Source organism: Poecilia reticulata, linkage group LG22 (assembly GCF_000633615.1).
Source record: "Poecilia reticulata strain Guanapo linkage group LG22, Guppy_female_1.0+MT, whole genome shotgun sequence".
In the NCBI taxonomy this organism is placed as follows: Eukaryota; Metazoa; Chordata; class Actinopteri; order Cyprinodontiformes; family Poeciliidae; genus Poecilia; species Poecilia reticulata.
The window spans coordinates 4,187,224-4,199,275 of NC_024352.1; the positions used below are offsets into that span (position 1 = coordinate 4,187,224).

Below are 12,052 nucleotides of genomic sequence, written 5' to 3' on the forward strand. Positions count from 1 at the left end.
AGCCTTATTCTCAAGCGTCTTGTAAATTTAACTTGAGTTCTTCTGTCTCTTGTCTTTCACTTCAGGTTTGCTTTTCCCAAGCTGTTGGAACAGTGCAGTCAAGGTTAGTCCCGCTGTGTTCACAGCAGTAAAAATACTCCATCAAACACCTCCTTTAAAATTGCTACAATGTTTTTTTTTTTTTTTTCCCCTCCTCCCCAGTCACCGAAAGGAATACAAACGCCACTTAAGATTTAGATTTTAAAAAAGAACAAAGCAGTAAAATCAAACCTAGTGTAAAAATAAGGTGTTTTTGTATTTTGCGGGAATGAAATCCGTATTCTTCTTGAGTTCCGCAATTTTTAAAATATTTTTTTTACTTTCCGTTGTGCTGTGTTTGTGTTGCCAGGTATTGTGAGTACAGTGGTGTTCACAGGGCTGACAGCAGAGCAGAAGCACCCTCTCATGCAGCATTTTCAGCAGTTGGTACGCTCCGCTAACCCCACCGCTGCCTTCATACCGGCGGAGAGAGGAGCTGTCACCAGGTAGGCGCCCACAGAATCGTGATCAATGCTGCAAACAGTCGTTTGACTTCTTTTATCTTCGCCTAAAATATTCTATCCGGCTTTGTAACGTCTATTTTTAAATCCGGCGGGGTCAGAGCGCTGCTCATTTGGCACTGAAATACGCTTTTTAATCAGTTTCCAGCTTAGTTTAGATGCACGGAGCCTTGCAGAAGCTTTTCTTGTTTCACGTTTTGTCGCATTACCATTACAAGCTGGAATACGTTTTATCAGAATTTTCTGATTTTCCTTTGTGGCACATATAGAAAAAAAATTAGCAAATTTATTTCACATAACTTTTATGACTATATTGCGATAGACACGTGATCAGTATCAATAGATAATTTGTGGATTAAGTCATTTCTTGCCAAAAGTGACCTTTTCCCTAATTCACAGTGTGAAGCATTCTGGGGAATGTAGGCAGAGAAAAGACTTTAGCTGCTCAATTTCTCAAGGCTAGCTAAGCAAAACTACTTCACTCTTTGGTTGCCTAGCAACAATCTGAGTAACTTGTACAGCATCAGTGCCTTTGCCTCATAACTGCTTAAAAATAAATAATGGTGTGAAATGAAAACTTTGGATAAAAGAGGAACCACCAATTTGGGAGTATTTCACGTGTTTAACGCAAAAAAAAAAAAATCAGTAATTCCCGATATCCCTTGATATGAAATGCTGATATCGTGAAATGTTTTTCAGTCTTATTGTTTAGCCCTACACCTGTGATATACCAGCATACAATTGACAGTCATTTAGAAAAAAATGCACATCACACWATTCAGGTTTTTTTGTTTTTTGTTGGGKTTTTTTGCGAAAAATTTCTCTCCAATTATRCACAATTTTGTGTTTATCTGTCACATAAAATCCTTGTTAAACACATTGTAGTTTGTAGYATGACAGCCTTAAAAGTTCAAGCGGCACAAATATCTCTGCAAGTCCCGTTTACTTATAGTTTTTTATGCATTGCTGACACGATTTGTGCTGTAATTGTGTGAAGGAAGTGTGAAGCGGCTGATCCGTATCGTTTCCTCCTCAATCAGGGACGAAGATGTGAGCCTGATACTGTCTGAGAGCAGCTTCGGCGAGCCGCAGATGCTGAGAGCGCGCTACGTCCTCTACCCTGGATGGTAAGGCCCCGTGCGTCGCCGCGCTGTCGGTTTAATTGGCGCTCGTCAGCGGCGGTGGGGGCCGTCRTCCACTGATTGCTGAAAAAGGTCCTCAGGGCGTCTCATGTTCTCTCACCAGCAGCCTGCCGGCCGCACGGCAACAGGCAGTTGGCTGTGCCGTTGCCATGTACACACGGAGGGGGGGGTCTCTTTCTTTGGACTAGGGCCAGTCAGCCTTCATGCCTCAGTGGTCAGCCTAATATGAACCTCTGCTAAATCCTCCCGTCAGATCACACACACACTATCTGGCCGGAGCCTTTTAATGTGCTTATCTGCAGGCAGTAATTTGTGTAATTTGGTCGTGTTCGTGCACGCGAGGGGATGAGTCACGCCGCTCCAGAGCTCGTAAAAGTCACACGGGAAACTTTTTTTTTTTTTTTCATGGCCGACGCACGAGAAATAGAGGACGTCTGCAGTTTAACCCGCAGACGACCACGCCGCTCCGGCCTTCGAWTTCTCACTGTTTGTGTAACATGCACTTGCTGTCGTGCGTTCCAGGTGCAAAGGACGCTTCTTCTCTGGCTCGGGGACTGTGAGCGTCGCCCAGGAGCGTGTGGCTTTCAGCCGGCCCCTAGAGAGGCCTCTGTTTGTCATCCGCTGTAAAGGTGAGATGGAAAAAAAAAAAACCTCTCTCCTTCCACCCTCTAATCCCCTCCCTCCTTTTTACATTCTTACATGTGACAGAAGTTCCAGATATGAGCTGGCAGGGCTTCGTTATTACATAAGCTGCCTTTTCCTCCATGTATGGAAGCACCTGAGATGGCAGTGCAATCTGAGGCTTTGTTGTAAAAATKGTTTTTATTGCTACAGAATGCCTGGCAGTTTCTTAGCAAATTGTTCATTTATATTTTTTAGGTGTCGTTTTTGATGAATTGCTTGTCTTGTTTGTTCTGCAGSAATCAAGTCGTCATTAAAGTCGAGTCCATTCAGAGGAAATGTTTACAACATTTGGGGGAAAGTCAAATTTTCAGGTGGGAGTTTTACATTTTGCTATAAACAATTGGCATTATTAAATGCGTTGCATATTTTGCTAACTTGGAACAGATCCAGACCAGATTCTGGATCCTGAAATCCTTGCTTAATAGAGACTTTGCTTCTTTTCCACTTTTGGTAGCTATTGCCAGAGATACCAAGACTGGTAGAGACTGGTCTGATTTATATTAGTGCCATCAATCAATTTAAAAAATGCAATCAGATTAATCACACTCTTGCGCTGTGATTAATCACGATTATTCACCATGCTCAACTTTGTAAACTTGAAATGTAAATATGAACTTAAAAAAAAAAAAGTAATTGTGTTAAACCAAGCCCTGGGGAAGAGAAGTATTTAGGCCAAAATAGGTRATGCGATTAATCTGGATTATGTAATATTAACGTGTTAAACCTTTTAGATTAATGCGTTAACACGTTAACTTTTATATTTAAACTCTTTACATTTTTGTTTGAAGCATTTTGAGTAGTCATGTACACAAAATTTTGTACAAATGAATTTGCCTTGACTAATAGTTGCAGTGTATTTACTCTGCAGCTTGTTCATTGTGATTTAACAAAATGTGAATTAAATATTAAGCTAAATAAATGACACTTTTTTTTTTGTTTTTGATTGAATTGGTCACCTTCTGTAATATGTAATATAAAATAAAAATCAAGTGTTTTTTGTGTATTTAAATTTATAAAACCATAACTGAGATGTATACACTTGAGCATTGATACACCACACATTATTATGTGTACATACACGTGAGAAAGTACATAGTTGCACCCCTGTGTTGATGTGTATATATATATATGAAGCCTCTATGCGTATATACTAATATAAGTGCAGGTCACAATAAAATACTTTATGAATGCTAAAGCATTAACACTCCAATAACATCATGCTGGGGCTGTAAAAAGCTGGTGGAGCAGGTGTTACACAAGGTGTCAGCTTAATGTGAGACTTGAATATGAACTCAAGTCGTCTCTAAAACCTGCAGACTCAGATGGATGGATGGCTGTGCGCTTCAATACGGTTAGCGGGAGCCTGACCATCATCCCGGACAAGACCCCACTCCACAAAGAGACCAGCCCCTCCTGCTACCTGACCTTCGACGGGGTTGGTCTCATCCAGGACGAGCTGAAGACCTGGTTGAGACTCTGTACCAAACAGGTCAGTTACGACTGCCAACACACAGCCTAAGGTTGGGGACAAAAAGAGAGTGAAAGCTGTTTTTTTTTTTGTTTTCTTTGATGTTTACAGAAGCAGGCCAAGAAAACAAAGAAGACTCCAAACACCCTGTCGACACAAGAAATCCAGAGCATACACGTGAGTGTATTGTATAGCTTTTTGTGGTTCCCAGCCTTTTGTCCTTGACCACTTGAATCAAAACGCTCCACCCACCTTCCTGCTCCCAGATAATCACCAGACTGTTTTTTACACTCCTGTTTTAGAACAATTACATTATTGCTTTCATGAAAATAGGGAGAGACCAGAGAGGAAACAAAAGCCCAGATGTGATGTTTGTGACAGAAAATTACAGGTCACTGTGCTGCTTTAAGCGCTCTGACGGGAGAGTAATACACAGTTGTTGGTCTGGTTAGTATGGGTATTACAGTTCAACTGTCCTGATGTTGTGATTCTCTGACAGCTAGATGCTTTATTGTATTGTGCTCTTCTTGAAACTGAATTATTTTGGTGGAAAAAAAAAACCTTACCAATACTTCTTTTTGATTCATACTGGTTCTTTTGTAGCTTCTTGTTTGATTTTTTTTAAAAAGCTTTGCTCTTTTATAATTCTATCACTCAGTTGAATTATTTATATTATTCCTTCCTTTTATATTTCAGTTTAATAAAGCAAAATCAGTCCGTTAACTTCTTTATATTTATCACAATACCACCACGAACTTCATATATTTTGTTGGCATATGGTCGGGCCGAACTGCCGAAATCAATTCTCATTGTCGCAGCTGCCTGATGGAAATCGCCATGGCAAATATACRAAATAAAAATTCAGAAACAAAAAACTAGATACAATAACATWGTTATACACACATGTAACCCCCAAATATATATATWTTTTTTCCTATAATTTTTTTTCTTTGAAAATAACGGAACTCACAGAATAATACAAGCATGGACTGATGAACGTGTATCCTGTTATGGGTTTAAAAAAAAAAAAAAAAGAAATTATAAGACAATCACCATGGTGGACATACCAAAAAAAATCCAAAGCAAAAAAAAAAAAAAAAAAATTAAATACAATAACGTAGTTATCCACACATGTAACCCTCAAATATTTTGTTTTTCTTCAAATTTTTATTTGAAAACCCATAACAGGRCACASGCTCATCAGCCCATGCTTGTATTATTCATTATTCTGTAATCTAATTCCGACAACAGAAAAATCTGCTTGTTTTGTAAATGTAAAAACATGTCACCCATCATATTTGAATTCAAAGAATCTTTGCACCTCAGGCAGGACATTTAATTTTGCTCTAAACATATACTTAAGTAAATAATAACATTTCATGACAGCTGATTTGCATGTTCATAGTAATCATCTGTATTAATAACACATATGGCTTTTTTTTAAAGTTGTTTCATATTGTGTTTTTGTTTTATCGTTGGCTTTATTTCAGTGAGTAACAATGGTGTGTGTTTAAAAAAATWAATTAAAATAGTTTATGGTTTCTCGTCAGGTGGCCCGACACTTGGATCCACTGCCACCAGGTTATTTCTACAACGGCTATCAATACGTCGACATCTTTGGAGAAAAAAGAAGCTTCCATCCCAGTATCCTTTGCAATGGGCGCCTTCACTCTGCCGCTTATTCCCTGTTGATCCTAATACGTCACTCAGTCTTAGTAACCACAAGCAGACACCCTTAATAAAAACACAGCGTCAGCCTGACCTAGTGTTATTACAGTCTGGTAAATGTAAGTTGAGATGGAGCAAGAAGAGCTGAGAACAACAACTCATAATTCACTCCGCAGACGGATATCCTGCTCTATTTATTGATTTATTTTTTTTCCTTACATTTCTGTTTCTGCAGACATGGAAGAGTTCATTAAAGAATACGTCTCAGAGGCCAACGGAGAGATTGAGCAGTTCAACCATCAGCTGGAGCTGCAAGAGGAGCCTGACTTGTTTGATCCGTGATAAGAGTCTGTGTTTGATCGCTTCGCCTGTTGGTGGGTTGGGCGGGGCAGACACACAGCACCAGTTAAACAGTTTTCAATCAGTAATCCCACCATGCGCGTCTTCAGAAGGTGCCRCTTCGTCGGATTCGTTCCATTTGTCTGTTAACATCGTCGCTTTTTTTCTTTTCTGAATAAGCCGAGGCTTGTCTTCGAGCGGCCTCCAGTCCGTCATGTGACGCAGTGATCGCCTGCCTCGTGTTGAGCTCTGAACGAAACGGCAAGTTGTTTTCATTCGAATCGAAATACAGACTGATCCGAAACCAAAACACGACCTTAAACTCGACATCATTACAGCACAAAGCCTGCGAGCTACGGCACTTTCACAACCAAAGGGGGATTTCCAATCACACACTCTCACAGCTTGAGCATTTCTGTTTGTCACAGTCGGCGAATTAATGCGTCTATTTCTGGGCTGGCTTGAATAGCCGTGTGATCCTGGTAGGCTCCCTGGTGGGGTTTCTCAAGAATTGCTCCTCCTCTGTTGTCACCCAATCCGCCGTCCACCTGTTAGCTTGTTTGCGAGCCACACTGGAGCAGAGGGAGCGTTTGGTCGCGGAGTGGTAAACATTAGAAAGCCCGACGGCTCAACGCCGCTGTTTGTCACGTCTCCACAAGCCATCCCCAGCTTTATTTAAAAAAAGAAAAAGAAAAATACCCCTCGAGGAGATTCTAATTGTACAGTACTTTAAATGAATTAAGAGTCTAAAACGAGGTTTAGTCATTTTATACCAGCTGTAAGCTGTCAAAAACACATGAAGTCACACAGATGAAGTTTCCACTTSACATATTTATTCTGTAAACACTTCAGCCAGTTAATTAAAGCGTTCTTTCAAATAGGAGAGACAGATCAGTGGTGCTTTTTCAGAATTCTTCCTAAAGATGCAGTATGTAACTTTTAAAAACAATATGTTTTTTTTTGTTTTGTTTTTTTACATATTTGTTATATGTCAACATGTTGTGACAGTATAAAATGAGACAGAAAAACCTGAGCTCCTCTGCCGTCTTCCTGTGGTTCTTCTGCCATCTGCAGAAATAAACTGCTCTAGGTCAGAAGCAACCAATCAAAGCAAGGAGGAGGGGCTTCACGCAGTCAATCATGCCTGTGTACTAATGGCGGAAAAACAACTAAACTTTACAGGAAAACAGTGAATGCTAGCTAGTCTTRGCATTCACGCGAGGCTGAGTTGCGTGGGAACTAGCTGTAGCATAGCAAAGAGCAAGGAAGAAGGTGTGAGTAGCGCATTTAAAAGGATGATTGACAGCGGTAAGACCCTCCTGGTTTTGACTGGTTGTTTTTGGCCAAGCAGCTTATTTCAGCAGATGGCAGTAGGACCACAGGGTGAAGACAGAGGAGCTTTAATTTTTGCCCCCCAGAGATTTTCTGTCTTATGTTATGCTGTCATGGTGACTGTTTTCACAAATATGTAAACAAATATATACCATCTCTAAAACGAAAATACTGCAAAAATTGTCTTCACATTACATTGGTGTCAACATATTTGGGCAAAACATTGATTTATGTTCATGAATGGTTAGTGTTAGATACACATTAGTGGAGCACATAGTTAAAGGCTTAGTCACAAAGATTTGGACCTGACGTCCTTTTAAGTGAGTTGCTGTTTGCTCTGTGATTGAATACCACATTAATGTTACATGCACGTCTTTGAAATTGAAGAATTTCCAAACCCGTGATTTGCTGGTCCTGCACAGGCTTTGGGATTCTACAACTTTTGAGAAAATGGATATAATAAGCGCAGATTTAACTCGTAAACATGTACTGGTATTTGTGTGGCCGCATAGTAAGGTAGTGTAGACACTCTTGAATGATAAACTCTAAAACTCAATTTCCAGACCCATTTTTAAATATATCCAGTAGGAATCTTCCGAGTAAAGATGCACCATTCAAGAATTCAACTGTTTTTTTGTTCTCCGGGTTTTGGAAAACTTTGACCTGCTGATACGGCAGGTCTAATAACAATTTCTCTTTAACCGCGATGATATGAGATGGTAGTACAATATAAAAAAGCTGTAACTGTTGGCTTTCCTCACATAAGCAGCCTTTATAAATATATCAGAACCAACACAAAATAATGATTGCGTTGACATTTTAACCTTGGTTATTTTGGCGATTAGTGTGAATTACACGACTAACATTGTGAAAACGGCAAGCGCCGTTGATTTCCTTCAGATTCTGACCTTAAGCCGAACATTTCTATTGATAAGTCTATCAACATTTAAACAGTTTTAAAGCACAAAAGTTCTTTGGTATTCTGCTCAGCCTTCCTGTTACCTGTTGAGCCTCTTGCTCTCTCACAGACTGAACAAACAACCCAAATGTTAGCAAGCTATAAGAAATACAGTYCCTTTAACATTTTTTACATTAATTTGACTTTAAGACTTCACAGTTTGGGAAAATTGGTAACTTTAGCCCTTCTCCACTCAGTAACAGCATCCACACTGAGCAGTACTAAAAGTACAACTATAACTAACTGAGATTCTTGAGTCTAACAGATCACGATCAACAACCGATTTCTCGGTGCATCTCTGCTTCCGATAGTATTGGGAGATTTAAAGGCATACATTCGAAATGGGGTCAGCAATGTAATGAGCAGACTGCACATTTTAGTCAGGTGGCTAATAAAAACAGCCTTGGGATGTCGAGTTAGATCAGATTACGTCTTTCACTGTGAAATGATCTCATTTGGTGAAGTTTTCATACAAATGCGTATGTAAGCCTGTCAAATGAGCAAAACATAATATCGCAAGCTAAAAGTCAACGTGACACTGCTGGCCCCATGCTTTCTCTTCTTAAAGTGCACTCTGGTCTGTAGAAGCCATATCCATTCATTCTAGTGGTGCTGCAGTCCTTTTGTCAAGTTATGTAGACCACAGAAAAGCAACTAAACTTCATCATTATCTACCAAAAATTCACATGGAGAGGAGCTCGTTTCATATTTCTTCTCTTAACTATCCTTGATAAAAGTGCAATTCCTCAGTGTGTTTTTATATGTTACAGTCCTCCTCGGATGCCTCTTTAAGGACGAAGATGAAACAAATGAGATGCTGAATTCTCCGGCTCCCGCGGCTGGTTTTCTGTTCTTTGCTGCCACCACTGCTCGCTTGGCAAAATCGAGGGCTTTGTTGCAATTAAATACCACTGGGGGAAAAAAAAAGAAAAAGTATTACCTCAGCTCACAACGGATGGGACAAAATTCCAACAGATTAYGGAGCTTTTTCAGAAATAGTACAGGATTATATAGAACCTTAATCCTTTGGTGACAAAAGGATAACTTGCGTTTAAGCTGGATCCCTGCTTGAACATTTCAACGATGCACTCCGTGAGGCTCTCTGTTTTGAGCAACAGTTGTCATAGTTGTGCGCTTATGTAATACTGCAGAGTTACCTTGATTGACAGCGAGGCGGTTGGGAGGCAGATGGCTGGGAAACTGTTGGCAGACCTTTGAACCCGGCTGTGGATCAAACATTAGGGAGCCCGAGACCCCAGCCAGTCCTCARAGAGATGGGGGTTCTGCTACACGTTAGTGATATTTAAACAAAGTTTCCACTAACGGATATATAGACTCATTTATACACAAGTACTATCACAACTCTTGTGTGTAGATTTGCATGTGTCGAGATGTTATTTGAATATTACAATACATGTATTCAGATTTTTTTTTTTTTTTTTTTTTAATGCCTTTCACCAAACTGGTACAATGAAGCAAAGAAAAATCAGGTTTATTTTACATATCTGCGAAGAATTTGAATTTACCTCAAATGGCAACATATAGTATTTTTGTAAGACTGTGAATTGAACATAAAGGTTTCCTCACGCACAAGCTTCAGCAAAAGTAAAGGCAGATGCAAATCTTTTGTAGAAAAGCTCGCGCGCGCGCACAAAAACGGAAAAAGAAGAAGTAAAAAAAAACCGACGAGAATCTGATCAGTTGCGAGATGTCAGGTTTCTCTGATCCAGCGGTGCCTTGGCTACGGCTAAGAAAAGCAGAGATTAAAGCTGCTTTCAGAGCTTCATCCTTCTCCCCGTGACAGGGAAAGGAGGTGCTGTCAGGCAAGGATCTGTCCTTCAACAGTGTTGGTGAAAGGAATCCATGGAGTCGCTCTTTAAAGCAGTGTGTTTTATTTACAAAGCCGCAGGGCGAAAGTGGGCGAAGTCACACAGCGAGGCTGCTGGCAGGCTCSGGGTAAAATCAGGTGTTCTTTTCRAACTTGCGAAAACCTCCAAGAAAAGAAAACAAATAAATAAAATAAAGACAATAAAAAATCGGGTGATCCCTGTTTATTGTGAATTGGGAGCCCAACTGAGCCCTCCACAAGCCTCCAACGGGTGACTGCTTCACAGCTCTTCGGCAAACTGAGCGCTCCTTTGTTTTTGTCTTGTGTGTTGCAGCTGAAGTTATAGGACAAAAACGAAGTTTGGTGTCAATTGGTTCTATAAGGTGGGAGGAATTGTGATATTCTTGTAACTACAGTTTGAGAAAATGGTTTTTTCTTTCATTTATTTTCTACTTTTAAAGATTGGCTTTAGAGGGATGGTTAAGATTTTTAAGTGAGATCTGAGAAGTTATCAGTGTTGGCTTCCGGATGTAGCTAATCTGAAGGACCCCTGTTTTAGCTCATTTTGGCAACTCAAACTGWTTTTACATGTGGAATATAACACTACCCATTATTAACCTYCTACTTTTTCACTAGAGGCCATTATTTAATTTATCCAGGTTTCTCAGCTCGACAACATTGATGTAATTAAGCTAATGTCAGGCTAATGTAGCAATCTGCCCAGTTATCTCCAACCTATATATATATATATACTAAAAATAAATAAGTATTTGATTGAAAACCTTATATAGGCACTAAATTTCATTGTCTGTAAGGACACTGAATCGTATTTTGTCCCCTCTGGCTTATCATGGAAAAAAATACTTGAACTGCCCAAACTTGAACTGTGTTATCCTACACTCAAGTATTTAAAACAATTAGATTCTTTAATGCTTTTTCTCTAGGTTTGACAAAACCTAAGATTATTTTTGGCATTAGAACTAACATAAATTAAGTATGAAAATGTATATAAAATTGGTCAAATTTAGGATATGTTCTACACTGATTGCATGTCTTTTATATTACTTTTTAATGTGCCCACATTTTTTACCATTTCATAATTTATCATTTAAAACAGAAATAATTTTCTGKGGGGAGGAATTGGTAAAATCTCACCTCCCAGGGCACCATTAATGCCAGAACCGCCTCTGTAACTGAAAGTTACTTCATGAAACGTCACTTCAGAAAATCTGAACTATCCCTTTAAAACTCTACAGCAGTTTGGCATGTGCCCACTTGTTCACAAGATGGATATTTTTTATGGTATTTTTGTGCGTTTTGGGAAAAGGCAGCTTGAAAATGGATTTTACCTCCCGGAATATTTTAGTAGCCTAAAGGGAACATTGATGCTAATTGTTTAGACTGTTCTGTCCTGGTAAGGTTAAGAGAAAATCACAGGCTTCACGTCCTTACAGTCCTYCCAGGAAATGAAAGGACTTTGCTCAGGTGTAATGTGATTAACTTACCCAAGGTTCCATATTTGAATGACCAAACTTAAGCATTACTGAGGCTTACGGAGGTGAAATTGTGCTTGGAGTATTTGATGTGTAGCCACACACAGACTGGTTGCAAAAARAAAAAAAGAACATGCTGTTATAGATTTTAAGGACAGTCATGATTGAAGTCGGCGGTTATTTGATTTCATGATGGCAGGATTATATCTATATACAAAAAAAGGGCTAAGTTCTTTTTCAACTTTTACAAGCTGCTAAGACTAAAAAAATATCAATTTCTTGTTCTCTATTGTGATGAGAAGCAAAGTAACTTTTAAAAGTGCCAAACTGACTTCCAGATTTTATTCGAAGAGTTTGCGAGGAAAATGAGCTAAAGCGACTTGCGTTTGCACAAAACTACTGTAACTTCAGTTTTTTCTCCTGTGACTGATGCTTTTCTAAATTGACTGTTGTATTTATTGCACCACATAACTAATAAAGATATTTATATGGCAGAAAGTCTTTTCTTATCCCTCATCGCGGCATGTGGTGGACTCAATTTGAAAGCCTACAGGTTGTTCCCAGACAGCTCAGCGCGGCTGTGGATTTGTCACCTGGTGAG

General features: G+C 39.4%; 1 protein-coding gene across 1 annotated transcript in view; it reads left to right on the forward strand.

Moving 5' to 3' along the window:
* dnaaf9 (dynein axonemal assembly factor 9) overlaps positions 1-11,572 on the forward strand; it is a 28,901-nt gene extending 17,329 nt beyond the window's left edge. Inside the window, exons 26-34 of the mRNA XM_008398924.2 lie at positions 38-103; positions 389-524; positions 1,580-1,666; positions 2,204-2,310; positions 2,602-2,676; positions 3,682-3,854; positions 3,945-4,010; positions 5,384-5,477; positions 5,737-11,572. Of these exons, the coding sequence (XP_008397146.1) occupies positions 38-103; positions 389-524; positions 1,580-1,666; positions 2,204-2,310; positions 2,602-2,676; positions 3,682-3,854; positions 3,945-4,010; positions 5,384-5,477; positions 5,737-5,843 (911 nt within the window). The 3' untranslated portion in view covers positions 5,844-11,572. The remainder of the gene's footprint in view (positions 1-37; positions 104-388; positions 525-1,579; positions 1,667-2,203; positions 2,311-2,601; positions 2,677-3,681; positions 3,855-3,944; positions 4,011-5,383; positions 5,478-5,736) is intronic.
* The last annotated feature ends 480 nt before the right edge of the window (positions 11,573-12,052 follow it).